Below are 27190 nucleotides of genomic sequence, written 5' to 3' on the forward strand. Positions count from 1 at the left end.
TTTCTCAGTTTATCTGAACACTTAGGCCATAGTTACGCAGCTCTGCTCTGTCTGTAGATATTGGACTACAACTGTCATCATCCCTGACTAGTTGTGGCTGGGGATGATGGGAATTGTAGTCCAAAAACAGCTGGAGGAGCAAAGATAGCACTTACTTACATTTATATACCGCTTTATAGCCAGAGCTCTCTAAGCGGTTTACAATGATTTAGCATATTGCCCCCAACATTCTGGGTACTCATTTTACCGACCTCAGAAGGATGGAAGGCTGAGTCAACCTTGAGCCCCTGGTCAGGATCGAACTTGTAACCTTCTGGTTACAGGGCGGCAGTTTTATCACTGCGCCACCAGGGGCTCATTCACTGTGCCACCAGGGGCTCAAAGATGTGCAGCCCTGACAGAAATCAGGAGATAGGTGCAGTTGTGCACATATCAGGAAATCAGGTGCAATTGTGGTCCCTCCTGTGGATTCAGAGGTAACATATGTAACAGGCTCTCTCTCATGTGCGTGCACGTGTGCACACCCCACACCGCCCCCAACACATATCTGGATATAAAGAAAACACAAACTGGTGTTTAATATCCTCCATTTCAGATGAGTTTTAAGGCATCAAATATCTTGAAGGCTTTACAGTTTATGGTACATTTTTTCCTTAAATGTCACAAAAACAGATGTTTATATTTTATAATACAGGTAGTACATAAGACATTCAAACATTCAAATAGGATGAGATATGCTTTCCACTTTGGTCCTTTATGCCAGTGAAAGGGATAGCTTATTAGAATTTTATTTGCTCAGTTCTGAATGGGAAGACCTTTTCCTTTGACTTCAATCCCCTTTAGACATTCAAAATCTGGGTATGCTGTCCCAAATTGCAGGGGAAACAGGGGCACATCTGCTAACCACACCCTCTGGAACCAACTTGACTCTGTAGCTAGTGCTCTCTTTGTGTTCAGTACTTGACTGAAGAATGTAATCATGCCCTTGGTCTCCTGGTCTCCAGCATTTGTCTGTAGACAAGCATTGAACAAAAAGGAGACCAGAGGGTGTGGCTATGGAGCATGTCAGTGTTGGGGAACAGGGAAGACACCACATTCCCCATCTTTACCTGGGTGCACTTTTAGAATGCCTGAAAAAGAGTTCTTATTCTGCAGGATCTGAAAGTACTGTAGGTGGACATAACATTGCAATTCTATAGGGCAGGTTCAGACAAACCATTGAAAGATGGTAAGCCAGAAACTGGAGCTTCCTGGGGAGCCTGTGCTCCTATCTGGTGTGACGTGTGAACCTGACATCCTTCAGTTCATGCTGGAATTACTGACTTCTCCCCAACTCCAGCCTGTGATCTACAACCAAGGGCTGAAGTTGGCTTGACAAAGTTGGAGAAGTCAGTAACTCCAGATGGGATCTGGAGGCTGGCAGGTTCACATGCCATGCTGGAGAGGAGTACACACTCCCTGAAAAACGCTGGTTCTGGCTTACTGACTTTTGGCAGGTCACCTGAACCCACCCTATGTCTAGAACAGTCGAGTAACAGTGGAGAACATGTTGGGATGGAAGGCTGTGGATTATTTATCTGTTCACTTTTTGAACGACAGATGTTTTAATGGCAATCCTGCCAAAGTTAAACATTCTCAAGTCCACTGATTCTCACTGGGAGAGCATGAAATATGTGCAAGCAAATAAGGGTAAAATGGGCAATTCTACTCCAATAATATGTGGATATTATTCTTTCCCCCACCCCAGAAATCATTATCTGATCTGATTGATCTGTCCCTCAACCTGCTGTCCTCTCCATTTGTCTCAGCTCCCCCAATGAAACTGACTTGCTTAACTCTCCTGTTGTGTTAAAAAGTGCTTAAACAGTGGCTGGATTGTGACAAGTGTTCATGTTTGTTTAATCAAAGAGAAAATTTCAAAGATGATTGACGGTGTGTTCCTTATTTTCTGAAGTTTCTTTCTTTCCTTTTTGCAGTAATTAACAACAAAATAAATTTGTGAACATCCAACAGTAAACTATACAGGTGGCTGACCAATAAATTATGAAATGATTACTTTCAGGATGCAGAAATATGTAGCTATGATCAGAGGAATAAGAGATATGTTAACATGAGAGAGAGCGAGAGAGATGGCACGAGCAGTTTTATACAGAAATTTGAGATGTTTCTCCCCCTCAACTCTTTGGGGAAACAACCTATATTCCACAGTGATCCATAAAAGCAAACTGTTCATCCATAATTAACATGATGGCAATGAAAGTCATTTCAAAAGACTATTCTTCCAGAAAGATCACCAAAGATCTTAGTATTGCTCTGTGCAAATATTCAAAAACTATACATGTGGATTTAAATTGCATAACATCTGAAAAATATGAGATATGACATATTTGCTTTCTATTTTCCAAGCCTTATAATTACTCTCCTAACATTCAGTCATCTTTCCAATTTTGAGGGCTAGCAAATTTTTTGTTTCTTTTTTCTTTTTATTTATAGGTTGCTTTTCTGCCTGAAGGTCCTACAAAAATCCTGAAACAATGAGGTAGTTCTTAAGATCAGCCAAAACCAGGCTAAGGAAGCAAAGGCCAGTTTTGGTGGATCTTAAGAACTGCCGGGAGCCGTGCAACTCCCAGGGTCAATGTGGTAGCCAACCCAGCAAAGAGGCCTGCCACTCAGTCAGGGTTAAGGGCGTGAGTGCACCCTTAACCTGGGCTAAATGACTGTGTCAGTGCCACATGGCTCCAACACAGCAACAGCCAGGAGGCCAGTGCGTGATAAATCCTCATAATACACCGTGTACTCACACGATGCATTATGGGAGTTTTGGGGGTCGGGGTGGCCCCTGACACTCAGCACTGCCAGAGGTGGCAGCTGCGCATTTGGTTGCTCAATCTCCACGCCCAGATCCAGACCAGGGATCATCTGTGGGGGAGGTAAGCTTTTAAAGGCTTCCTCCCCTTGCACCCTCAAGGCCTTCATCACCGATCATGAGAAAGGGCTCAATGTATTAAAAAAAATGGGAAAGAGGAGATTTTAAAAGAAGCTCATAGATTGCACATTTCCCAGAGGTTGAATGCAATCCATTAAGCATTCATTGCATCAATCGATTCTTACTGGAAGGAAGGAAGGAAGGAAGGAAGGAAGGAAGGAAGGAAGGAAGGAAGGAAGGAATTAGCATACTATATCATAATTCCCATTGCCAATGGGAATTTGCAAACCTATTTCTTAGGGATGGGCTGTAATTCAGTAGTAGGACATTTGCTTTGTATGCAGAAGGCCCCAGGTTGAATCCTTGGCACCCCAGTTTGGGCTGGCTGAGACCCTTCCCTGCAGCCCTGGAGAGCTACTGCTGGCCAGCATTGACAATACTGAGCTAAGCCCTCTTCAGACATGCAAAAGGGGTGTGTGCACAACACTCACACATACAGTGTCCCGAGAGTGGACCAGCAAGCCCCAGTCCAGTGATGATGTGCTGAGAAGCCTTACTCTGCTGTTATCTTCCCATTTATGGCATTTGAAAAGGTGAACTCCATAACATGGTGGTGGCCATTTCAGGGACCCAAATAATCTTCTGACCAGGAAACAGCTGCCATCATGCTTATGGAGTTAGCCTCCTCAGATAAATGATGTCAGTGTGGAAAGCATGGAGAAGACGATGCTTCTTGGTGTACCATCAGCAGGGCAGGACTTCCAGGTGTGCTCTCAGGATGCTGTACATGTGTACAGCAGGTCTGTTTTTGCACGCCTTCCTGAGATGACCTAATTATCTGACTCAGCAGAAGGCAGCTTACTGTATTTAAAATCCACTGGGGTATTTTTGGTTGTGAATCATGGATGTATTCTGATGCAGCACTACTTTCCTGATGCAACAGAAGCAATGGGAGCTTTTGGAATGGGGCCTCATGTGCTGGACCACAATGTGCGAGAACCCACAATGTCATATACATTCGACTAATGGCTGAACATTAAGGCCAGTGTATTGCTAACTGTAGCCAAAAGGCCCAATTTGATGTAACAGAGAGAACAACAAAGGGTAGCAAACAGATGTGTTCAGACAGTACTTCTGTGTTGAGGTGTGCGACATCAGCATCATCTTAATTAAAAAGGCATCTTTTAAGCAGTATTATTATGTTTCTTAATACATCTAAAAGGCTATAATCAGAAGCCAAGTAGCTACGGTTTCAGGATTTACATCTTCCTGGAGTTTTTTTGGTGAGACACATAGCCACCTCTTTCCTTTGTCTTCCCTGAATGAAGCAAAACAGACATTACAGAGAGAGTTAGCAGTGCTAATTGATCCAAAACATCACTTCTAATTACTAATTAATGTTCATTATTCAACTTTCTTATATTTCTAGGACAGCTCAAGGGTTTTGAACAAGATATTTGCAGAGCAAGATACACTAAGGGATCTTGGAGGAGAGCTGGTCTTGTGGTAGCAAGCATGAATTGTCCCCTTTGCTAAACAGGGTCCACCCTGGTTTGCATGTGAATGGGAGACTAAATGTGAGCACTGTGAGATATTCCCCTTAGTGGACGGGGCTGATCTGGGAAGAGCACCTGCATGCTTGGAGACGCAATCCCTCCCTGGTATCTCCAAGACAGGGCTGAGTGAGACTCCTGCCTGCAACCTTGGAGAAGCTGCTGCCAGTCGGCTTGGATAACCGGAGTTTGAATCCCCATTCAACCATTAAACTCACTGGGTGACTCTGGGCCAGTAATGTATCTCTCAGCCTAACCTACCTCACAGGGTTGTAGTGAGGACAAAAATAACCATGTACGCCACTCAGAGGAAGAACGAGATACAAGTGTAAACAAAATTTTAAAATTCTGTGTAGAAAATACTGAGCTAGATTCCTATGTTCCTAAGACAAGCCTGCATAACTCCACTGACCCAAATTAAGTCCAAAGGAAAGGTTTGGTAGGCCACAATGAAAGGCTGGTGGGCAATTCAGCTTTCTGGGTCCCAAGTTCCACTAGCAGCACAATCCATGTAGGCCACTGAAAAGAATCATAGTGCTGTTGCACATCATCTAGGCCAGTGGTTCCCAACCTGGGTTCCTCCAGATGTTGATGAACTCCAACCTGGTTGGGAACCACTGATCTAGACATTTCAACTGATCTTCCGCAGGATAAGTTCCTTAAAACAGGGCTGCACAACTTCGGCCTTCCAGCTCTTTTTGGACTACTGCTCCTATCAGCCCTGTCCACAGTGGCCAACATCTGGGGAGGATACGAGTTGCAATCCAACATCTGCAGAAGGGCTGAAGTTGTGCAGCCCTGCCTTAAATCAATCCCTTCAGGCGGCATGGCACTCATGGCCTCAATGGAAGACTGTACCATCAGCATGAATGGTGCAGCCCAGACTGGGAGAAAATGAACAAGACTCCATGCTGCATGGTACTTTTTTTCATGTATTGCATTTGGGTTCCCCACCTTAAAGAGCCCACCCAGAAATGTAATAAATTCCCATAAACGAGCAGCCAGTGTGGTGTAGTGGTTAGAATGTCAAACTCAAGTTCAAATCCCCATTCAGCCATAAGCCTCACTGGGTGACTTTGGGCCACTCACTTCTCTCTCGGCCTAACCTACTTCACAGGGTTGTTGTGAGGATGAACATAGTGCTCTAGGCTCCTTGGAGGAAGAGCAAGATAAGAATGTAAAAATAATAATAAATATGGACATGGCCCTAGTCTGGTTTGCATGAACAAACACTTCCAAATTCTGTTCTTTGTCCTGTCTGGGGTTTGGATTCGGCAAACTTGGGCTTGGTGAAAGAATGCTGCAGTTTACCCCAAGACTGATCCAAGTCCCTATCACTTGGAGGCCTTTGCTCCCCCCCATCTCCATCATCATTATTTATCTATCTATCTAACATATTTTTATACCGCCCAAAACTTGTGGAATTCTCTGCCTCAAGATATGGTGACGGCCAACAACCTGGATGGTTTTAAGAGGGGTTTGGATAACTTCATGGAGGAAAGGTCTATCATCGGCTACTAGTTGGAGGGCTGTGGGCCACCTCCAGCCTCCAAGGCAGGATGCCTCTGAGTACCAGTTGCGGGGGAGTAACAAGCAGGAGAGAGGGCATGCCCTCAACTCCTGCCTGTAGGCTTCCAGTGGGATCTGGTGGGCCACTGGATCCTGGACTAGATGGGCCTTGGGCCTGATCCAGCAGGGTTGGGTTTCAGAAAACAATTCTTGCAATCATTAAAATCAATGCGTTCTTTTAAAAAAAACATCATTTCCTGGTCATTTTAATGGGCCTGCTTGTGTGCTTCGAAACTGCAATGAAAACCAGAAGTCCTGAAGCAAGACAGTATTTGTTTCCCATCTATCTGAACTAGTCCTGAAATCTCTCAAAACTGAGTTTAAACTTACCAGCTTTCCAGAAAGGACTTAAACTTTCCTTTGTCTGGTAGTACTATTTTCCACACCATTGCTGTCTTCTGATTTCCTGGATGGAAGAAGTAGAATTATATTCAGTCTTTTATATAGCGGATAATTATTGCAATCATCATCATCATCATCATCATCATGGGCTACGTTGTATTATTGGGCATTTCCAGATGGAGAAATACTCAGTTTTAAAATGGAAGTTATTACCAATTCTCTACTCAGGGTCCAGATGATGTTCTTGGCTGTTGCCCAGTTTTAAAGCATCAACTGCAGAACATTTCCAGCCAATCCATGATATGAGTAGTTGCACAAACTTTGATTATCATTGTGGACTGGCATCAAAAGACCAGCAGATGGTGCTGCAAAAGTGCACAATGGCCAATAACAACATCTGGACTCCAAGTGGAGAAGCAGTAAGAATTTCCATTTTAAAACTGAGTATTTCTCCACCTAGAAACAGCCATTAATTCTCATGTGGCTAAACTTCCCTATCAACCAAGGAAGACTAGGCACACAAGAGATAACTGAACAGGTCAAAAAGCCTGGGCAATGACGACAACAATTCCAACTTCTGGAATGAAGCCGTTACTATTAAGGGTATTCTATATTTATGATACCTATGAGCAAATCTGGTGATCTCTCCTTCCTTGAAAGCAGGGAAAGGTGTGGAATTTTTTAGGTTTCAACCACTTTTCTGCCTTTCTTGCCCTTAGGGTGAGCCTTCAGTGAGCTAGCATGAGCTTTCAGAATTCTAAACAAGCACAGCCGGGATTGCCTTCCATGTGATCAGATATGTAGCCTGCCTCATTGTGTGGTGTGGCCAAAAAGAGAGAGATCTCCATCATGGAATATTTTAACTGACATTCATTTTTCAGGTTGTGATCTCTGCATGTATAGGAAGTATTCAGAGGAAATTTTTACTCCCTGAAAATAATGGGTGAAAATCACCTTATAGTGAGGATATTCAGCTCAATAAATAGGTAAGAAAATCCACTATAGAGACACACTACAGTGACAGAGAAGGATCTGCAGGCCATATGACTTCAAGAAATCATGTGCAGATGATTTTCCACTGCGCCTCAGGATTGGTTGGTACACACAGGCTTAAGAACGTTTACATGATGCACCAGAAGTTTCATTCCCAGAGGAGACAAGTCAATCAGACAGTTCACCTCACTGAGGCATTCCAGCACAAATAAAAGTACTTCCTGAGTGGATTTCAATGTATTCAGTTTTAAGAATGTGACCTTATCTCCCTCCTCACATTCCCTGGTCCTTGCATGCCTGTCATATCAATGTGTTGTTGTTGGTTTTTTGCTTAATTTCTGCTTTCTTCAAATTATTACTGGCTAGGGTTATAGCCACTGATAAGAGTTGTTTTAGTCTGGAGATTTGTCCTGCATTAAACCCAACCTAAATTTCAAAGCAAGAGAAGGACTGTAATAAAACCCTGGACAGCTTGGGCCCAGGGTATTTAAGAGAGAACTTTCTTCTTCATGAACCTCGCCACCTATTAAGATAATTGGGGGAGATCCAGATCTTGTTACCACTCGCTTGTTTGGTGGCAACCCAAAATCAGGCCTTCTCTAGGGTTGCCCCAGGGCTCTGCAATACACTCCCAAATGAAATGAGAACCTCCCAATTGCTGGCTGTTTTTAAGCAACTTTTGAAAACACACCTATTTTATCTGGCTTTTAGTTTATAATGTTTTACTGATGGTTTCTTATTTATTTTATATTATTTAAATTTTTAGTTGTGTTTAAGTTTGCCCAGAGATTTTATATGTGGCGAGCTGTGTGTGCGCATACACACACATACATATTAGATAGATAGATAGATAGATAGATAGATAGATAGATAGATAGATAGATAGATAGGCTGGCAGAGTGGTTCAAAAATCTGCCAATACAGTGTGTGTTCTTACCCTAAAAACAGAACCTTGAGAGGTGTGTGTGATGGGATGGGGAATGGTTGCTTTTGGCAGACAATCTTCTGAGGGGATTCTGGCAGTAATCTCCAAGGAGGGAAAGCCTTCAGAGAGATGCTAGCCATGTCTGAGGGGAGTCCTGGGTCTGATACAATATTTTTATTAGTCCTTAGGAGTGGAGCTGGATTATAACTACTCTTAGCAAGGCTGTAACATTTGGGTTTAGTGTATGCCTATATGTTCTTTCTTTAGTTTTTCCTATAACCTTTTAATAAATGAACACCACCCACATCTGGTGTGATAGGAAACCTGCCTTGCTGACGTGTTGAGAATTCAACTAAAGATATCTCCCCCATGATGCCTTCTGCCCAGTCAGATCCAGGTATCCATTTAAATGGACAGTGAAGCAGCCTCACCTCAGATCCAGCTGAGCTGTGCCTATGCATTCTGCTTTGGCCCACCACTTAACTGTAACCTGCCGCCACCCCCGGCCCATCCTCAAATGCTCTTCTTGGCCCTCTACTTTTCCACTGCCCATATTTTAATTAGACCTCCCTACCACAGCTGATTTTGGTCTCTTGCCAAGGCACTGACAAATGGCATTTATTAAAAACTGAGCAATTCTCTCTCTCTCTCTCTCTCTCTCTCTCTCTCTCTCTCTCTCTCACACACACACACACACACACACACACACACACACCATGACAATGGATCAGTGGATCAATGGCAACCTAACACACCCACTGAACTCAATGGCAAAATGCACTTGGATTTTAACAGAGTTACATTTCACCCCATATCGTTTAATGCAATAACATCTTATATTAAAATATAAAATAAAATTACTACTTACAGTTGTTCTACTTGTTCAAATTCTTTTTCAACTTCTGTGAGATAAAAAAAAGTCTGTGATTATTTTATTGTTAATCATCATCATCATCTTGAAAAAGATGTATTTCCTGCCTTTCAAATCAGTCTGCTTCAGGAGGAAGATTTCATTTAATCCCCATCGATGAAAGTCTAAGGAATGTTGTATTGGGTTAAATCAGCCAGTCAGGGCATTTGGTTTTTAGTGGCACTCAGTGGGGTTTTCAAAGTGTCCTTGAGCAAGGACACAGAAAAGCAACACATACTGGTATTCAAGCAATTATCTAGTACCTGGTAACTGATTCTCTACTTTGGAGAACACCAAACTTAGCCATCCAGAAGATGGATCCTGGAACCAAAAAAACTGACTTTCTACCACCTAATGATAGAACTCTAAAAGGAAAAACGTCCAGAGCTACTAGATGGGGTGGTATAGAAATGTAATAAAATAAAAAACCTTCCTTCCAACTACTAGGAAATATTACCTAATTTAGCTTCTGTTGCTTCTATACCTAGGGTATTATCTGAAATTAATCCTCAGCTTTGCAAATGTAAAGGCTTACCACATTTTATTTATGTATTTATTTCTGCTCTCTATTTTACCAGGTTCCCATGAATATAAGAGAAGAATATAGTAACTCTGGCTTTTATGTTTTCAAAAGGAGAACAGCGGCATTGGTACAATCTATGACTTTTGGCACTGGGCACTAGCTCCATTTTGCATTCACATCTAACCTAATGATTTTGCAGCAAAGAACTCCCTAAATTATGTCTTAAGACTGCAACATATTTCAGACATGCTCCCTGTCAGCAAAATCTTTTCCTTGTCCCCTCAATTTTGTTTTATATTGGTTGAACATCAAGCCTGAGTTCTGTGAAACTTAAGAGTCAGCTCATTGCTTTTAGATTTTTAGCTGGTCCTAACAGAAGTATTGTGTAACACATACATGCACACAGGAGTGTGGATCTATATCCTTTGACCATATTCATACTGTTTGATATTAAAGACCTGTGATCTCCTGGCCTGGCTATCCCTGGCTCAAGACAGAAATGTCTCATTTGTTGATCAGAAAAGAAATTACAGGATGCTGAATTTGGAGTTTCTTTCAAGTACACAAGGTCTATTGTCTGTACTATAATCAATGTTTATTTTAGCTGTGAATACAGTTTGCAAAAGAGAGATTGATCTATCTGTGTTTGCAAAAGCTACTGTTGGGAATTAACCAAAAATATTATTTAGTGCTTGCAGAAGCCATTGTTGTGAATTAGCCAAACTCTTCTACAGGGCCTGTGCTAATCAAGAACATATTTAAAGAAAGACAATGTGAAACAGCAGGATTCCCCTAAGTTGAGGACTCTTCCACTACATCCTCACACGTAAAGATGTCAGCAGAAAGCAGTGGTCAAACTTCCTGCTCAGGAATAAGTGTATCTGTCTTTTCTGGAAATTCTGCTAAGCGCTGGTCAGAAGCGGGGCAAATCTGAGGTTTCAGACTACTTCAGGAGCTACTGTACTCGAAGGACCCCAGACTAATACAAAATATTTCTCTGCAACAACCCTGTTTTGATTTTTTCCTAATGGTTCAAGATAGCTTGCTTGCATTTTGTGTCTACAAAAGAAACAATATCTAAGGAAAAATAAGTTATATATTTAATACAAATCCTAGCTATGGAGGATTTGCATTAAATCCCATGGAGATTACATAGGCCTATTATTAGAAGTTGATAAACAAAACACTGAAGAATATTAAACAAACTAGGGAACGCATCAAGTAACTGAAGCACTTTGCATTCTTAAAATGCAAGTTAAGTACACATCCTCCACCATGAGCACACAAATGATGTCACCTTGCTTAGTTACTGGTAGTGAACATCAAAATGATATGTGGCCTCTTGCCTCACCACATATTGCCAGTTGCCTTATGGAAGAAACGGATATGGTAACTCTCCCCTGGGTAGCTTTTTCTCCTACCTTGCTTCCACACAATCACTTCTACCCAGGTTTTCCTCTAACCTTGCTTCCACACAATCAAAAACTGGGAGTACACACAGATCCCAAACCTGGGTAGAACACAGTTTTCGAATGTGTGAATGACCTCAATCTGTGGGAGTGGAGTCAGAAGCAGTGTCCCTCTAACAGAGATCCTCAGATGTTGTTCACTACAACACCCAGCATCCCCAGCTGCAATGGCTTTTTCTGGGGATTATGGGAATTGCAGTCAGCAACATCTGGGAATCTCTGTTAGAGGGAGCACTGGTCAGAAGGGCAGAGAGAAAGGAGAAAGAAGGGAGAGGACTGAAATAGAGCAGTTTCTTAATAAAGCTCTCAGTTAAGCCTACATAAGATGCTTTGTGTTTACAACAAGAGAAGAAGGTACAAAACAGTACTTTTAGAAATAAAAAGTGTGCTTCTTATGTATCTTACCGTCCTGAGCTTCTTTCTTTTTGGTGAAGAATTCATAGAGGAAAATTGCAACTACTAAAACAATCACTTCGGCAGCAATTCCAAGAAATGGTTTGAGTGGTACCAAATAAGACAGAACTTTAAGGGATACGTGCCCTTTACTTTCCCCTAGTTCAAATACAACGCGGCACTCGTAATCACCACTGTCCTTCTCAGAAAGATTATGGACCATCAGTTTTGTTTTGTTGTAATACTCCTGGCTGATTCTGTACTTCTCTGGCATCAGAGTTTCATTGATAGCAACCTAGTACAAAAGAAACAAGTTTAAAACTGTATTAGAGTGATACACAATCTATTTAAATGAAATAATGCATAATTAGGAATTGAGAAACCCTGTATCTGTCTAAAGCTAGAGAATAACTTGTGTTTCCAGAGCATATCTATTCTACAATCTTGATATACTTTACACCATAAGTTTTAAAAAAAGAAGGAATGAGAATCTCCAGGTGGGGCTGGGAGAGGCTGCTGCTTGAGACCTTGGAGAGCTGCTGCCAGTCAGTGTAGACAATACTGAGCTAGATGGGCCAAAGGTCTGACTCAGAATGAGGCAGCTATCCTATGTTGCTACGAAATATACTATCAGGAAAACAAAAAGCATGTAATGAAAATACAGATGCCAAAAGCAGACAGGGAACAATCCTGTCTCATCCTAGTTTGGGCAAAGTGTTTGAAATGAAGCAGATATCCATTTTGGTTGCAATATACCTGGGGTAGGCCGTGTGTAGCTCTCCAGATGTTATGAAACACAACTCTCATCACCCCCAGCCTTAATTTATTATAGTTGTGGATGATGGGAGCTGCAGTTCAGCAACATCTGGAGAGCCACATGTTGCCTATCCCTGCAATATACACTCCCATGGCATCCTTTATTTTATTTATTTATTGTTAGATTTTTATACCACCTTTCATTAAAAACAATCCCAATCCTTGGGCAAATGCCGGGGGCCCAACCCTCCAGGAGGGCCGATTGGTGCTAATGCCTGCATTATTTATTTATTATTATTACCTTCATTTATTTATTTATTTAACATATTTATGCCCCGCCCCTCCAGTGCACTACTGCTCGGGGCGGCTCACAACAATAAGATAGACACAGATACAATAAAAGTAATAAAATTAACTTTTTTTTTTAAAGTCAGATTAAAAACCACAATTGTTAGGTTCAAATTAAAACTGAAAATGATAAAAAGCTAAAGAAGCTAAAGAACCTACAAGACATAACAAAACAATAATGGAGCATTAAAAAGTCTCCTTAAAAAGGTGTGTTTTGAGATGTTTTTTAAAAAAACACAGAGGGAGGGAGCATGGCGAAGCTCTTCAGGGAGGGCGCAGTGCCTTTGTTTCCCTCATTCTCCCTGGCAGTCCTCTCAGCACTGTGTGACTGGAGCTGCCATTGTAACTCCCCCACAATAACCCCCACCATAGCGTCTCTCTGGAGCAACCCTATGTTGGGGAAATTATGGGGGAATCAGGATGGTGGTTCCTGTCACCAGAAGCTGAGCTCTGCCACTGTTCATAAGTCTACCAGGGACAATCCATGGTGCTGAGGTGGGCACTGCTACTGCTGCCTACTAGCAGTCCCACAATCTAAAAAGCCAGTCAGGGCCCGCCCTTGTAAGGGGAACCCATATAGGTGCGGACGGAATGGAGGGTACTTTGCTTCGGGCCTCCGCAGACATGGAAGAAGCCCTCCAAGACCCAGTTGCTCAGGGTTGTTCTTTTAAAGGTGATTGGAAAAGCCCATGGAGGGCAGATCCATCAATGGCGACTAGTCATGATGGCTAAATGGAACTTCCAGATTAAGAGGTAATATGCTAAGGCACAACAGTAGGATGATGGTAGTGTCTTCAGGCCCAGCTTATTTATTTATTTATTTTATTTAGCAAATTTATTAACCGCCTGACTTCCTTAGACTTGAGGCGGTTTACATAAATTAAAACAAAAATGAGGACAAGAGAAGAAGGGGGGGGAAGGAAGGGAGGAAGAAAAAGAAAAAAGAAAAAGCACACACCCCACACATGTTAAAAACTAGAACCCTGGCAAAATAAATAGGTTTTCAGGAGCTTCTTAAAGGACAGAAGAGAGGAGGCATTATGAATCTCAGGAGGCAGAGTCTTCCATAGCGAGGGGGCTGCAACAGAGAAGGCCCTCCCACGAGCCCGGGCCCCATGTACCCCCTGGGCCTGGAACTCTGAGAAGGCCCACCTGAGACGACCTCACAGGGCGGGTCGAAGTTGGACAGGAGAGGCGGTCCTGAAAGCACACAGGCACCAAACCCTGTAGGGTTTTATAGGTGATAACAAGCACCTTGAACTGGAGCCGGAAGTGAACTGGCAGCCAATGCAGCAACCTCAGCAAAGGTGAAACATGATCATATGCTTATGGGCTTCCATGGGACATGTGGGTGGCCAATGTGGCGGAAAAGATGTTGGACTAGACCAAGGCTGCACAACATTGGCCCTCCAGCTGTTTTTGGACTACAACAACCACAACCCCCATACACAGTGGTCAAAAGTGAGGGATGATGGGAACTGTAGTCCAAAATCTGCAAGAGGGCTGAAGTTATGCAGCCTAGACTTTTCAGTCTGATCCAGCAGGGTTCTTATGACAGGGTTAACATATTTTAATGAATAAAATAGTATTCCATCACCTTGGTTTGTTTACATAATTGTAAGCTAAAGTGAGAAGCAGAACCCCTAGCTGAAATTCTTTCCTTGGGTAAATTGGCCAGGTTGACATGATTCCAGTGTCTACATTGGTTGGCTGCATTCAGTAACAACCAACAAGAACTTGACTTATATGCCCACAGTATAGTAAGTTGTTCTCTGGTTAGCTCACTATGTCTATATCTACCGCCACACCGACACACCCCATTAGAAAAATATACAATCAGACACACATTAAGACAAAACAGAACAAAAAGAAGTGCCAACAAATACAAATAAAAGGGGAGGGGGGCATTTAAAGAGTCTTTTAAATCTGAAGTAAATACCTCCTAGCTCACAGCAGGCACACAGCTACCCAAACTGGGGAGCCAAAGCTTCCAGAACATAACAATCAGTATTGTTTTAAACTTTTTTAATTGTTCAGATTTTATGGTTTTAAGTTTGATTTTTGAATGATTATATTTTGTTTTAGTTTGTAAAATGCCCAGAGCCATTGGATGGGGTAGTATAGAAATGTGATAAATAGATAAATAATAAATAAAATATCCGTAAACATTTCAAAGTGAGAACCAAGGCAAATCTTAATCTACAACCGCTGTACTCCCGTATTGTACAAACAATGAATGAAATGGAGAGAGATGGCATGGGGCACATGGGTACTCACAAATACCAAATGCACGGCTGCCATGATGTACGGTTGATGGGCACATCAGAATGTGTGCCCTGATGGTAGGTTCTGTCCCTGATCCCTGCATGGAATGGAGCGGGGGTGAGGATTACTTGAGGAGAGGACTTGTGCTATGCTGCATTCTAGGGTTCACATTCATTTAACACAGGCCATGACTATGGGGCCTCAGGAGGCACTCAAAAACACATCAAACATCACCCTGTGGTGCCTAAAGAAGAAAATGAATCGTTGTGGCCAAGCTGCTTTTGAGAGGAAAGCTTGTCTGCCATGACTGTTTGCCTCACTGAGGAACCCCTGATAAGCTTCAGAAGAAAACCATGAAGCTATTCCCATGATCACTAGAAACTGGGCTAAGAGAGCCACCCAACCCGGTTTCTGTCATTTTCAGAACCACCATGTTTGTGGGTGAGCCCGGTGGTTCCACGGCAGCGAGCCCCCCTAAGTAACCCTCCTGCTAAACGAAGTTAATGGAGCGAGCACTCCGTTAACCTAGTTATTTTGATCATTAGGCTTAACATTTGGGGGGGGGGAGGTGACCCCAGGAAGGCATCACTCACTTGTGCAGTGCCTTCCTGGATCTTGGTGGGCAAGGCGGTGCCCCGCTTCTCTCAATCCCTGGAGCTTCCCAGTGGGTTGCGGCTGGGCGTGGGAGCACCCAACTGAAGCCACTGCTCGTCTGGGCAGCTGATTTGGCCACCCAGCAACAAGCCACTGCTTGTTTGCGTGGACAGCGGGCTAAGCTGTGTAGAGCCTCCATGTTTTCTCAGAACACAATTTGAAAACCAAAGCCAATGGTTATAGTACGGTAGCATGGGATACACTCCCCTTGGGTTCTTTGCTATTCGTGTGTTACGTGTGTGCTAGGGTGTGCAAAACTTCAGTCGCCAAAGTGGAGCATACTAAACAGACACAATTCAACCCAAATCCAGCAAATGCTCATTTGCAGCAGCCTCAAATGGAGTTGTCCAAATTTTATTTATTTATTTTATTTATTTATTTAATGTGTATACCACCCACTACTGAAGTCTCTAGGCAGTTTACAGCATTTCCAAACCTATCTTGCACCTTTCCCAGGACTTCAGTGAGAAGCGGAGGAAAGCACACTGGAAGTCTTTTTAAACTGCAGGTGCACTGCAGCAGGCACTGCTCCCCTGCCATTGCCGTCAATAGGGATGTGCAAACTGGTTCGGCTCGACATTGAACCAGTTTGGTTCAACAGTTCAGGGTTGAGGTGAACCACCCCCTAGTTCAGCTCAACCCTGGACCGAACACATACCCCACCTGGCCATTTGGGGGGGCTCGTGAACATTTTTTGGGGGGCATTTTTTTTAGTACTTACTTACTAAACAGCTTGGGCCCTGGGTATTTAAGAGAATGCCTTCTTCGTCATGAACCCCACCGCCCACTGAGATCCACTGGAGAGAGAGGTCAGTCTGCAGTTGCCACCGGCTCGTCTGGTGGCCACTCAGGGACAGGCCTTCTCTGCTGCTGCCCGGAGGCTTTGGAATGCGCTTCCTAGTGAAATAAGAGCCTCCCCATCTCTGACAGCCTTTAAAAAGTCTTTAAAGACACATCTGTTCACCCAGGCTTTTAATTAATATTGTTTTAATGGTTTTAATGCTGTTCTAAAATATTATTTTAAAAATTTTAAATTGTTGTAATGTTTTAAACTTTTCATTTTTGTTTTAATGAATGTTTTACTTTGTTTTTATTCTGTTGTAAACCACCCAGAGACGTATGTTTTGGGCAGTAGAAAAATATGTTAATAAATAAAAATAAAACAAATACTGGGGCTTCTGGGGGGCTTCTCTGAGGCCATGCAGGGGTAGGGTCCGTGGAGGTTCCCTCTGCCACCACAGGCCTCTGTTTCCAAAAACTGCCCAGTCCAGGCATTATTCGGCCCATTCCGGGCCTTTCCCCCATTACGGTGGCCATTTTGGAGGCCGCCGCACATGCGCAATGGGCCCCTGTGTGGCTGAGTCATGACCTATTTATTATTTTTTATTTTAATTTTTTACATTTTATATCCCGCTCTTCCTCCAAAGAGCCCAGAGTGGTGTACTACATACTTCGGTTTTGCCTCACAGCAACCCTGTGAAGTAGGTTAGGCTGAGAGAAAAGTGGCTGGCCCAGGGTCACCCAGCTAGTATCATGGCTGAATGGGGATTTGAACTCGGGTCTCCCCGGTCCTAGTCCAGCACTCTAGCCACTGCACCATGCTGGATCTAGGCCATGTGGCCGCCAAAATGGCCACCAGTGGGTGGAGGCCCAGATTTGGCCAAAGTTCACCTGAATAGGGCACTTTTTGACATAAGGCAGGCTGGTGGAGGGAGAGGGAACCTCCGCAGACACCTGCCCATGGCCTTGGAGAAGCCCCCTGGAGAGAATAAGTATAGCTTTTTTAATTTTTTGTTTACAAAAAATATTCACGAACCACCTCTCCCCTAAAATGAACAGGGTGGTGGGGGAACCGAACTGGCCCAGTCCAGTTTGGACTAGAACTGAACCGGGCCAGCTGGTTTTGTGCACACCCCTAACCATCAGGACTGAAAATAAAATAAAGCCTCTTCTGATTCTTCACAGTAAGTACTAAATAGGGATTATATAAGAGTGGTGATGGGACGGGGGGGGGGTAGGACTGGGTTGAAGCTTTGGTCCAATTTGAAGCAACCCCTTCGAATCAGACCAAAGTGATCCCAATTGTCCCCCTGAACTAACTTGTGCACCCCTTTAACAGATGGTGGTTTGCAAAGCCTGTATCAAGATATGCTAAAACTACAATAAGGTGAAAATTGTAGAAATTGATTTGGCTCATCTCTGCACCAGAAATACACTGCTTGCAATGAATTTTGAAATCACTGTTTTCCCATGATCAATAAAGCAAAAAACTTTACCTGTTCACTTCCATTATGTTTATACCAGCTCCAAGAAACTGAAGTATAATTGCCTATTTCACATGTCAAGGCCACAACGTCACCTATATAACTGACTATTTGCTTGGATTTTTCTCCTGCGGATTTTCCTTTCATTCCGGGCACTAAGAAAAAGCAGAGAAGACTCATGAAATGACTATCAAAATCTCTACAATGCATACAATGCATATAGAAACTATCACGTATAGCTATTCGGTCCTAAGAATTAGCAAGCCCATTCTCTTAATCATTTCTTCATTGCACTTATAATTAAGTATTATGATTTCTAATGTTTGCATCTAATTAAAAATCATTTCTAGCTGGATTAGTATGTATAAAATTAGCAGCATTTTCAAAGTAGCAGTTACAGTCCACATCATTTTCTCCATGCATAACTGGGAATAATCCATCCACTTCTGTGAAGGCAACAGGAACATAGGATGCTACCATATACTGAGTCAGACCATAGGTCCATCTAGCTCAATATTGTCTAGATAGTCTGGTAGCGGCTTTTCCAAGGTTGCAGGCAGGAATCTCTCTCAGCCCTATCTTGGAGATGCCAGGGAGGGGACTTGGAACCTAGATGCTCTTCCCAGAGTGGCTCCATCCCCAAAGGGGAATATCTTACAGTGCTCACACATCTAGTATCCCATTCATATGCAACCAGGGTGGACCCTACTTAGCTAAGGGGACAAGTCATGCTTGCTACCACAAGACGAGTGGGCAGATTTAGGGGGGCAATTTCCCTAACAGAAATAAGTACTTTTATACACAATGCATAATTAACCTATGGAATTCTCTGCCACAAGATGTGGCGACAGCCACCAGCCTGGATGGCTTTAAGAAGGGCTTAGATAAATTTATGGGCAAGTCTATCAATGGCTACTAGTCTGAGGACTATAGACGACCTCCAGCTTAAAAGATGCCTCTAAATACCAATTGCAAGGGAGCAACAGCAGGAGGGAGGGCATGCCCTCACCTCTTGCCTGTGGACTTCCCAGAGGCATCCGGTGGGCCACTGTGGGGAACAGAACGCTGGACTAAACAGGCCTTAGGCCCGATACAGCAGGGCTGTTCTTAAATAAGGGGCGAGTCGGATCAAATGTGAATGGCATAAAGAGGTCCCAGTGACTGGACTAAAACTGCCTCAGAGAACCGACAACTACTTTAAAGTAGTAGACAAGCATTGAGTTGGTTCAACCAGTACTTCATCTGTACTAATTTAAACTGGTATTTGTAGCACATGTAGAGGAGTGGTCCAGATGAGCTGCCACTCCACACAAGGGAAAGGTGCTCTAGCACAGTGTTTCTCAACCACCGGCCCACGGACCGGTGCCGGTCCATGAGCTGTTGGGTTCCGGTCCGTGAGGGTACTGGTCCGTCACACAGAGGGGCGGGGCCAGGGATCCACGGAGCCTGGGTGAGCTCTCCAGAGCACATTTCTAGGCAGGCAGCCCTCGTTGCTGGATAACGTTAATTTAGCTTAGATGAACTTTATCCAGCAATGAGGGGTGCCTGGAAATGAGCTCCAGAGAGCTCCCGGTGGTGGCCCCTACTGGCCCAAAATTGTTTTTAGGGGCCTAGGGTTGGGATGGGTGTGTGTGACCCCTATACTAACTGCTGGTCCGGGAAACTACACATGAGGAATGTACCGGTCCATGACTCCAAAAATGTTGAGAAACACTGCTCTAGCATGCGAAGAGAAGTGCTCATGGTGTGTGCACATCTGTATCATGTGTGGTCATGCCAGTGGATGAAGTACAATCCAAGCCAGCCCATACAGATATGAAGATGAATATGTATATACCGCTTTTCAATAGAAGTTCCCAGTTTACATAGATATATAAATAAACATGGCTTCCTGTCCCCAAAGGGCTCACAATCCAAAAAAGAAACATAAGACACCAGCAACAGCCACTGGAGGGATGCTGTGCTGGAAATGGATAGGGCCAGTTGCTCTTGATCTGTTCAGAACTTTGTTGGCTCTCTTTCTATAGGCTAAGCAGTATTACTATGAGAAAACACATTGGTTCCTGGCCCAGATCAACACAAAGACGTGCACCCGGTACTTTCAGCCACTTCCGGCCGGAGAGGGGGAAAGGCTGGCAGGGAGGTACACTGCCGCCCCGAAGGCTTTCACCGACACCAAGTGCCGGTGGTGGGCAATTTGGCGGGGCAAGTGCACCCTCCCGTGCCCTTAAAGTGAAACCCCCCACCCCCTCGAGCCACCCCCTCCTGGTTCTGTGCACATCCCTAACATCTGGAGACCCAAGGTTCCCAACCTCTGTTGTATAGGATGTCCCTAAATCACAGAAAGAATTATGTTTCACAGATGTGGATCCCCATTGGCAACGTAATGTGTGACCCAGGTCTTAGTTACAACTGCGTCCAGACGATGTTATTGGAGTAAGTCTCGTTTATTTCCTCAGGACCTTGAAGTAATTTGGTATGATATACAGAGAAGCTTCACTTATGATCAAACAATATGCAAATGAGTAGGGGAGTCAGTATTGGGCATCTGCTGAGATCCATTTTCCAGCAATGGATCCAAATGCTGATTGCCACTGCTGCATCTTCTTCCATCTCTTCTTCCTCCATTACTATATTCTTCTCCCTTCATTCCTTGTCCCCTTTCCTTTTCTTTCCAACACCAAATAGTGTAGAGCACACAAGATGCCTTAAGTCAAGCTACATGCTATTACATGCAAAATCAATGTGATTTTTAAAAAAACTAAGCAGCAGTTGCAGAGACTGCTGGATCAGGATAATGTTAGGGGCAAATCACTGAAGCTCTCCTTTCTTCATGCTGCAGTCTAATTCAGATTGGGCTCTTTGAGGCTGCCATTTAGTGGAGGAAAAATGAAGCACATCAGGGCTAATTATGCATTTGACATGCAGTTCAGACCTTAAGTCTTCTCCATTCTGCTATTTCTTCCACCTCAGGTGGCTACCAATGCCTGATGAATGTCCTGATTGACCTGGAAGAGGCATGGAGGTTCTAGCTGTGGGCAGCAGCCATTGCCACACCCAGAACCAACTGATGCTAAGAATCACAGATGGTGGTTTGCCAATTCAGCACTACTTGGTACTAGGAAGGAAATAAAGGAAGAGAAAGAGCCTGTTCCAAGGTGGAGGTTAATGGCCAAGCTGGGAGTGTCCACTGAAGTAGGCCTCCAAATGCCAGTAGGGGTTCTGGGATGTACAGACTTGTGACAGCTCCAAAGGAAGCACAGCAGGCGAAGTGGTCAGAACCTTTGACAGCTCTAAGCAAGCAAGCTGGACACAATGGGAGCTGGACACAATGGGGCGGGATGGAGGTTGCTCAATGGATAAGTAGGTTTCTACAGCTGCTGCTATGGTACAGTAGCATGGCCAGCCCTTTCCCTGGGGAAGACTGTAGTTTAAAGGGGCCTTATCCAATTTTGTAAGTGTTGGCTTCAGGGGTGGTGGAGGGCCTCTACTTGGAGGCCAATTGGCAGGTCCTCCGGGGACTCCTTTGAGTCAGAGGATAAAGGCAGGGTCAAGTCCTTGGGTTGTAGTGGGGATGCTAGTTCCGATTCCCCTGTTCCTCTGGCACGAGTGGTTCTGGCGATGCAGGGTTGCCCGTGGTCTTGGTTATAGAGTCTTCTCATCCTCAAAACTGTCTGCCTCATCCTACAATAAAGGTTGGGTAGGTGGATCTGGGGTTATGATGTAGAGGAATTCATATAAAAAGGTCCAGGGGCCCACTACAGGAACAAGCTAGTCCCCTTAAAGGTCCAATTCTTGGGACCCATGGAACCCTGGAGTTGCTTCTGGGAGAGCAGGAGCTGCCCCAAATGATAACAGTGATTTTCACGATGCATGATAAAGTGCTATTCAAGACTTCTTAAGTACACATAACTTTCTGGGGTCCACCCAGTTAAAAAGGTTAATGTGCAGCTGGTCACATTTTGTGCAGTACAAAACAAAAATATGAAAACCACCCTCAAACAGAAATAGAGGGGAGGGGAGAGAGAAAAAGAAACAGAAGATAAAGATAAATACCCTTTCCTTTTCAGCTTCATTACCTTATACAGGTGGCCCTCGTTATCTATGGTCCCAAAACCCGTAGTTTTGTATATCCAGAGTTGAGCAATGGAGACCACCTGACCTCAGTATACGTGCTCTAAAAAATTGTAGGAATTTGCTTATCTGCAGTCCCTTGGTAGCCAAGGAGGTTCTCAGAGGTAGAAATGACCTCTGAGGTAATTTCCAGCCACCATTTTGCTGAAAGGAGCCATTTTGTGGCTCTTTGGGGTTTGGGGTTTTTTTAAACCCAATTTTTCTCAGTAAATCACCAAAATTGGGGTTTGGGGGGCATTGCTAGATACCCGCAGAGCACTGTATGACACTTTATTTCTTTTATTTCTGCCTTTTCAGCATCCATGGTTTTGTTATTTGCAGTTGTAGCAGAAAACAGAACCCTTGCGGATAACAAGGGCTACATGTACAACAATGCACCAGAGGCTTCCCTTACTCTCTCCAATTCTTGCAAAGCACCCCCGTTTTTCTTGCTTCCTCTCTATTCCCCACTCATTTCAATTTCCCTTCCTTCCTTTGTTCTTTTACCTCTCTCCCCATCTGTATGCTCTTTTCTTTTTATTCTCATTTCCCTTCCTTTTCATCTGTTGGAACATTCTAGAATAAAGGGACATGCATGAATGAGGGTGGGCTACACCTGCCGCTTGTGCAGTAGGAAAGAAAGCTTAAATCTTTCTAAAAACAAATCAATCTTATTCAGCAACATACAGGTAAGGTAATCAGCCTCCAAAATGAATCAAGTTCTCCATGTGAGCACCCAATAACATGGGGGTGGGGTGGGTCTTGCTGATACGATTCCATCCCTTCCAAAAAAAAGGGAAAAATAGGATCACACACAATGGGCCTCTATGCCAGCAGGGAGTGATTTAGACAATCCAGTTCACACTGGGGCTTTCTGCATAGTGGCAGGAAGGGATTCATTGTGCTATTGCAGTAATATCCTTGGCTGGATGTATGAACCAGAGTAACATAATTTGGCCCATAGAAGCCACGTATTGGCTGTGCTTCTGTGCTCAGATAAATGGAGGCTCAGCCAACTGAGAAGCAGAACACTGTTAAACATATTGCCAGAATTTCACTGATATATTAGAGCTGAGCAAATAAATGATGAAATAAAATGTATCTGATTAGTATCGCTACTTTTCAGTCTGATTAATGTTAGTCAGCAGAGCGTAATCTTTTTAAAAATCACAGTTCTCTTATTTAATGAAACATTGCCTCTTCAATAGCATGCACTGTTTTTGTACTCAGAATGTATGATGGACAAAAGATCCATGGATCTGGCTGTCATAACAGGGTGAGCATGACATGTACAAAGTACTCCCATTACTTTGTTCCCATTTGTGCACCTTTTGCAACAGTTCTGTTTGCAAATCTGGCCCTGTACGTTGCCTTGCTGGGAGAAAACAGCAAACCACTTTGAGCTCCTTGGAGGGATAGAAGAGTAAATGTAAAATTAATGCATTGGTTGACCTCCAAACAAAGCACTGGTACTTCTGAAAAGTTCAGCTAACTTGCTAACTTGCTGGCTCAGTGGTGTGGGCAAATTTAGACAATCTCCCCTTCCCTGGAAGCCCTCTGTGCCACCCAAAAAATGGTCCTGAGGATCGCACAGCCCTCAGAGTCGTATTTTCAGGTGACAAGAGGGCTTGCTTCCAAGGGAAAGTGAAGATTGTTGAAACCACGCACACACACACACACCAGGGATGCATTAGTCTGGAACTCTTCAGAAGCACTGGCACCACTGCAGTGCTTTCCCCATTGCATCAGTGCTTCATTAGACAGGATGTCAGCTACTGTCCATCAGTGGTGCAAATATATAGGCAGACGGCACAATAAGGCTCTCCCCCTGGCATCAAGTTTGCTATTTTGGATCCTCCTGATCATGAAATGCATAGATCCATCAAAGCCATGGAGCTGTTTCCCCACTCTGGTGCTGAAAACCAGTGGACGTGGAGAATGCACTATGAGATATCCTACTGTCCAGGTTGAAAGGCCCTGGTGTTGAAGCACCACCAAATGTAACTGAAACCCCAAGCTTTGCTTCCATTTTGTCACAGGCTAAATGCCATATACGGCTGTGCAACAGTGAAATTCTAATCCTAATTATTATTGTTACAATGGGGGGTTGCTGAGTTTTGTTTTGTTTTCTCCCTCCCCTTGTTTTTTGTTTGTTTGTTTCATTTCGCTCTTTCTTTCTTTCTTTCTTTTTATTTTAAGTATATGAAAGGCTATGGATTTATTAATACAAGTAAATCTGTAACTCATTTTTCAAAGAATTTCAAGGGAGAAGTTATATTATGGAAGAGTATCTATGAATATATGTTTGTTTGAGGGGGGGTTGTTACAAAAGGATCCTTTTGATGTTCTTAGAAGTGTTGCTGTTAGTTTCAGTTCCATCACCACAGAGGCATTACAGAAGTCTCAGCTCCAAGTAGCATTTTTACTTTTCAAATGGTTGTTCCTCTTTGGTTCACCTTTGGAAATCGGTAACTGCCCAATTAGAAACATACATTAAAGTTCTGAATATGTTTCATTTACAGGAAATTTAACCAGAACACAGAAAATTGTGGACGTAATTTAAAATAATATTCAAAATAACTAACATTTTTATTTTAGTAATATTGGTCTCTATTCTTAAATAATTTGATCCTCTCTCTCTCTCTCTCTCTCTCTCTCTCTCTCTCTCTCTCTCTCTCCTACTTATAGTCAAATTATTATTTCCCCCAAGACAAGATTATTATCTAGGTATTCGCTGACTGACAGGTCCGGTGGGAGTTGCTCAATTATTGTTTTTGCTTTTTCTTATAATTTTCTTCTTCATATCAACTAGGTGTGTTAAAAAGTTATTGATGGGCAAGATTTAGTTTATTTTTGCATTTGTTCTGTATGTAAACAATTAACTATGATAAGTATGAAAGTACATAGCACATACATGGGTATGAACATGTGTTATATCATATTATGTGTTATTGGACAAGTTGGTGGCTCAGAGGTGTAACCTTTTTCTTACCTTTCTATATAATAAAAAGCATTTAAAAGAAAAGAAAGAAAGAAAGAAAGAAATTCTAATCCTGCAAACCTGTTGATTTTCAAAATGCCAGGACTTGGTTTTCCTCTTCCATCCATGCGACTAAGCCATGAGCGTAAAAAGTAAATGTATTTACAACCTAAGAACAGGATTTTCAAAGTGCAGTTGCTCAGCTATAAACTCGTAACTGTATATATAAAGGCAACAATATCATTAGAATATGAGTGACGTCCATCAATTTGTATCTTTCTCTGTTTACTCCCACAGCTCAATAATTTAGCAACTTGTATCTTTGTTAAAATATCATCATGTGGTAAGGTACCTTTATACTATCCCATTTCAGTGAAAAGGGACAGCACCAGTAAGAACTGCTGCCAATCCTGTGCAGATTTGAAGGAGAGGGCAGAAACAAAACAGAACAAAAAGTCAGAAAATTAGAACTAAGGAAATGAATATAAAAATGTTTTTAATGCAGAACTAAGCTAAAGCGATGTCCCTCCTCTCCCAAAGAAAGCCTGCATCTTGCACTGCACATTTTTCTTATGCATCTTAATGAGAAAACGATTTTATTCTTGCATTTTGCTTGCTTTTTTGCTCTACCTAGAAAGATTGCTTAGGGAGTTGCAATGAGCATAGTTCAGAGGCGACTATGGTTTAATTCTCATTTAGTATAACTGTGAATTCTAGCTCATGTGCTCTCTGCTTCTTTAAGAGGAGAGAAAGTTTTTTACTTCCATGGGTGTTTATAAGCAGCAACTGCATCTGGAAAATCCTCACTTTCCCCACCAAAGTGTGTGAACTAGCCATGATGTGCAACATGCTTTGATATACCATCCCAACCCCATCATCTGTTAAGATCTGTCTCACCTCCTCCATTACAGAAATCAGAAGGATTGGAGTGCAGTGCAGAGCCTCCCTCCCGCCGCCCCTGTGATCTTGACATTACTGGATTCTCTGCCTATCAAGGAGTTCTTCACCCAGCAGATAAGACCATGAATTTTCTGCAAGGCTTCACTGTGAACTTGAAGTTGTCCAAAAAAAACTGATGCAAAAGTGGATTTTTTTTAAACTCCGGATATAAATAGGGCTGCACTCTAATGTGCAGTGAAAAACCCAAATTTTGTGTGAAGTGTTCCCTGATAGCACACAGGGACTTCGGGGTAAATCTGCCAGATATGTGAATGCACATCCTCCATTCTGGAGGAGATGCAAGCTAAAGGTCTTTAAAAGCCCTGTGTGGAAAACTCCCCAAGAACCACCAAAGCCAAGTACAGAAGTTTTCGGTCGCTTTTGATGATGCAATATTGGAAAGGGTGGGGCAGGAAATAGTCACACTTCCTGTTCGCCAAGTTCCTTTGTGAGGTCCAGATGGGAACTCTCATATCTCCTTCTTCAGAAACACCGAGCAAAACTCAACACATGGGTACAGAAAGGAAGTAACAATGGGATAATATAGGATGGCTGGAGAGTGGGGGGGTAGAGAGGGAGAAAAATACCAATCTAAACCTGTACCATACCCTGCTTATGTAAATTATCGGGGAAAGGTTCAGATGAATCTGATTGGCCATTGTATGGAGAGGGGCTACTAGAGCATCTGCTCCCTCCGCCTATGCAGCCAGCTGGCCCCACGGTTTCCATGGGGACAGAATTTGCAAATGTCACCTACACATGTAAAGTTCAACATATGGAGGCTACCATTGTGCAGTTGCTAGTGGGGTTGTTTCCAGGAAGTGAATGGCATAATTTTTGCCTATTCACATTGGACTTGATAGATGTTGGCAGCATTCCTACTCACCACCCCCATGAGGGGTCAGAGGCGGTAAGCACACAATGGCTGGTGTGCATCATCCAAGCCAGCCTTAGGTATATTTTCAGATACACCCACAATGGAATCTTCAACACAGAGTTTTTTTCTTTCTATGGAACATGCCAACTTCTGTCCAAGAACAGTGTCACCATACATAGTGCAACAAGGTTGAGAAGGAGCCCAGAGCTGGTTCATGGCATTTTTCTGCCAAATGCTGCCTAACTGTTCCTTCTCCTTTCTCTTTTTTCTCCCTATTAAAACTGCACCTCTAATTTCTTCCTTCTTTCAGATCTCTCCCCCTTCTTCCTTTTTCTTACTGAAAGGCAGCGTGGTGCTCTTTCACCTTCCTTCCTCTACAGCAGAGGTAGGT

General features: G+C 43.2%; 1 protein-coding gene across 1 annotated transcript in view; it reads right to left on the bottom strand.

Annotated features, from left to right (window-relative positions):
* Nucleotides 1-554: 554 nt before the first annotated feature.
* Nucleotides 555-27190, bottom strand: part of EMB (embigin) — a 58157-nt gene continuing 31521 nt past the window's right edge. The window contains exons 6-10 of the mRNA XM_053301491.1: nt 17903-18045; nt 11616-11898; nt 9177-9210; nt 6379-6454; nt 555-4244 (exon numbers count right to left, since the gene is read on the bottom strand). Of these exons, the coding sequence (XP_053157466.1) occupies nt 6397-6454; nt 9177-9210; nt 11616-11898; nt 17903-18045 (518 nt within the window). The 3' untranslated portion in view covers nt 555-4244; nt 6379-6396. The remainder of the gene's footprint in view (nt 4245-6378; nt 6455-9176; nt 9211-11615; nt 11899-17902; nt 18046-27190) is intronic.

Source organism: Hemicordylus capensis, chromosome 2, assembly GCF_027244095.1.
Source record: "Hemicordylus capensis ecotype Gifberg chromosome 2, rHemCap1.1.pri, whole genome shotgun sequence".
Classification (NCBI taxonomy): domain Eukaryota; kingdom Metazoa; phylum Chordata; class Lepidosauria; order Squamata; family Cordylidae; genus Hemicordylus; species Hemicordylus capensis.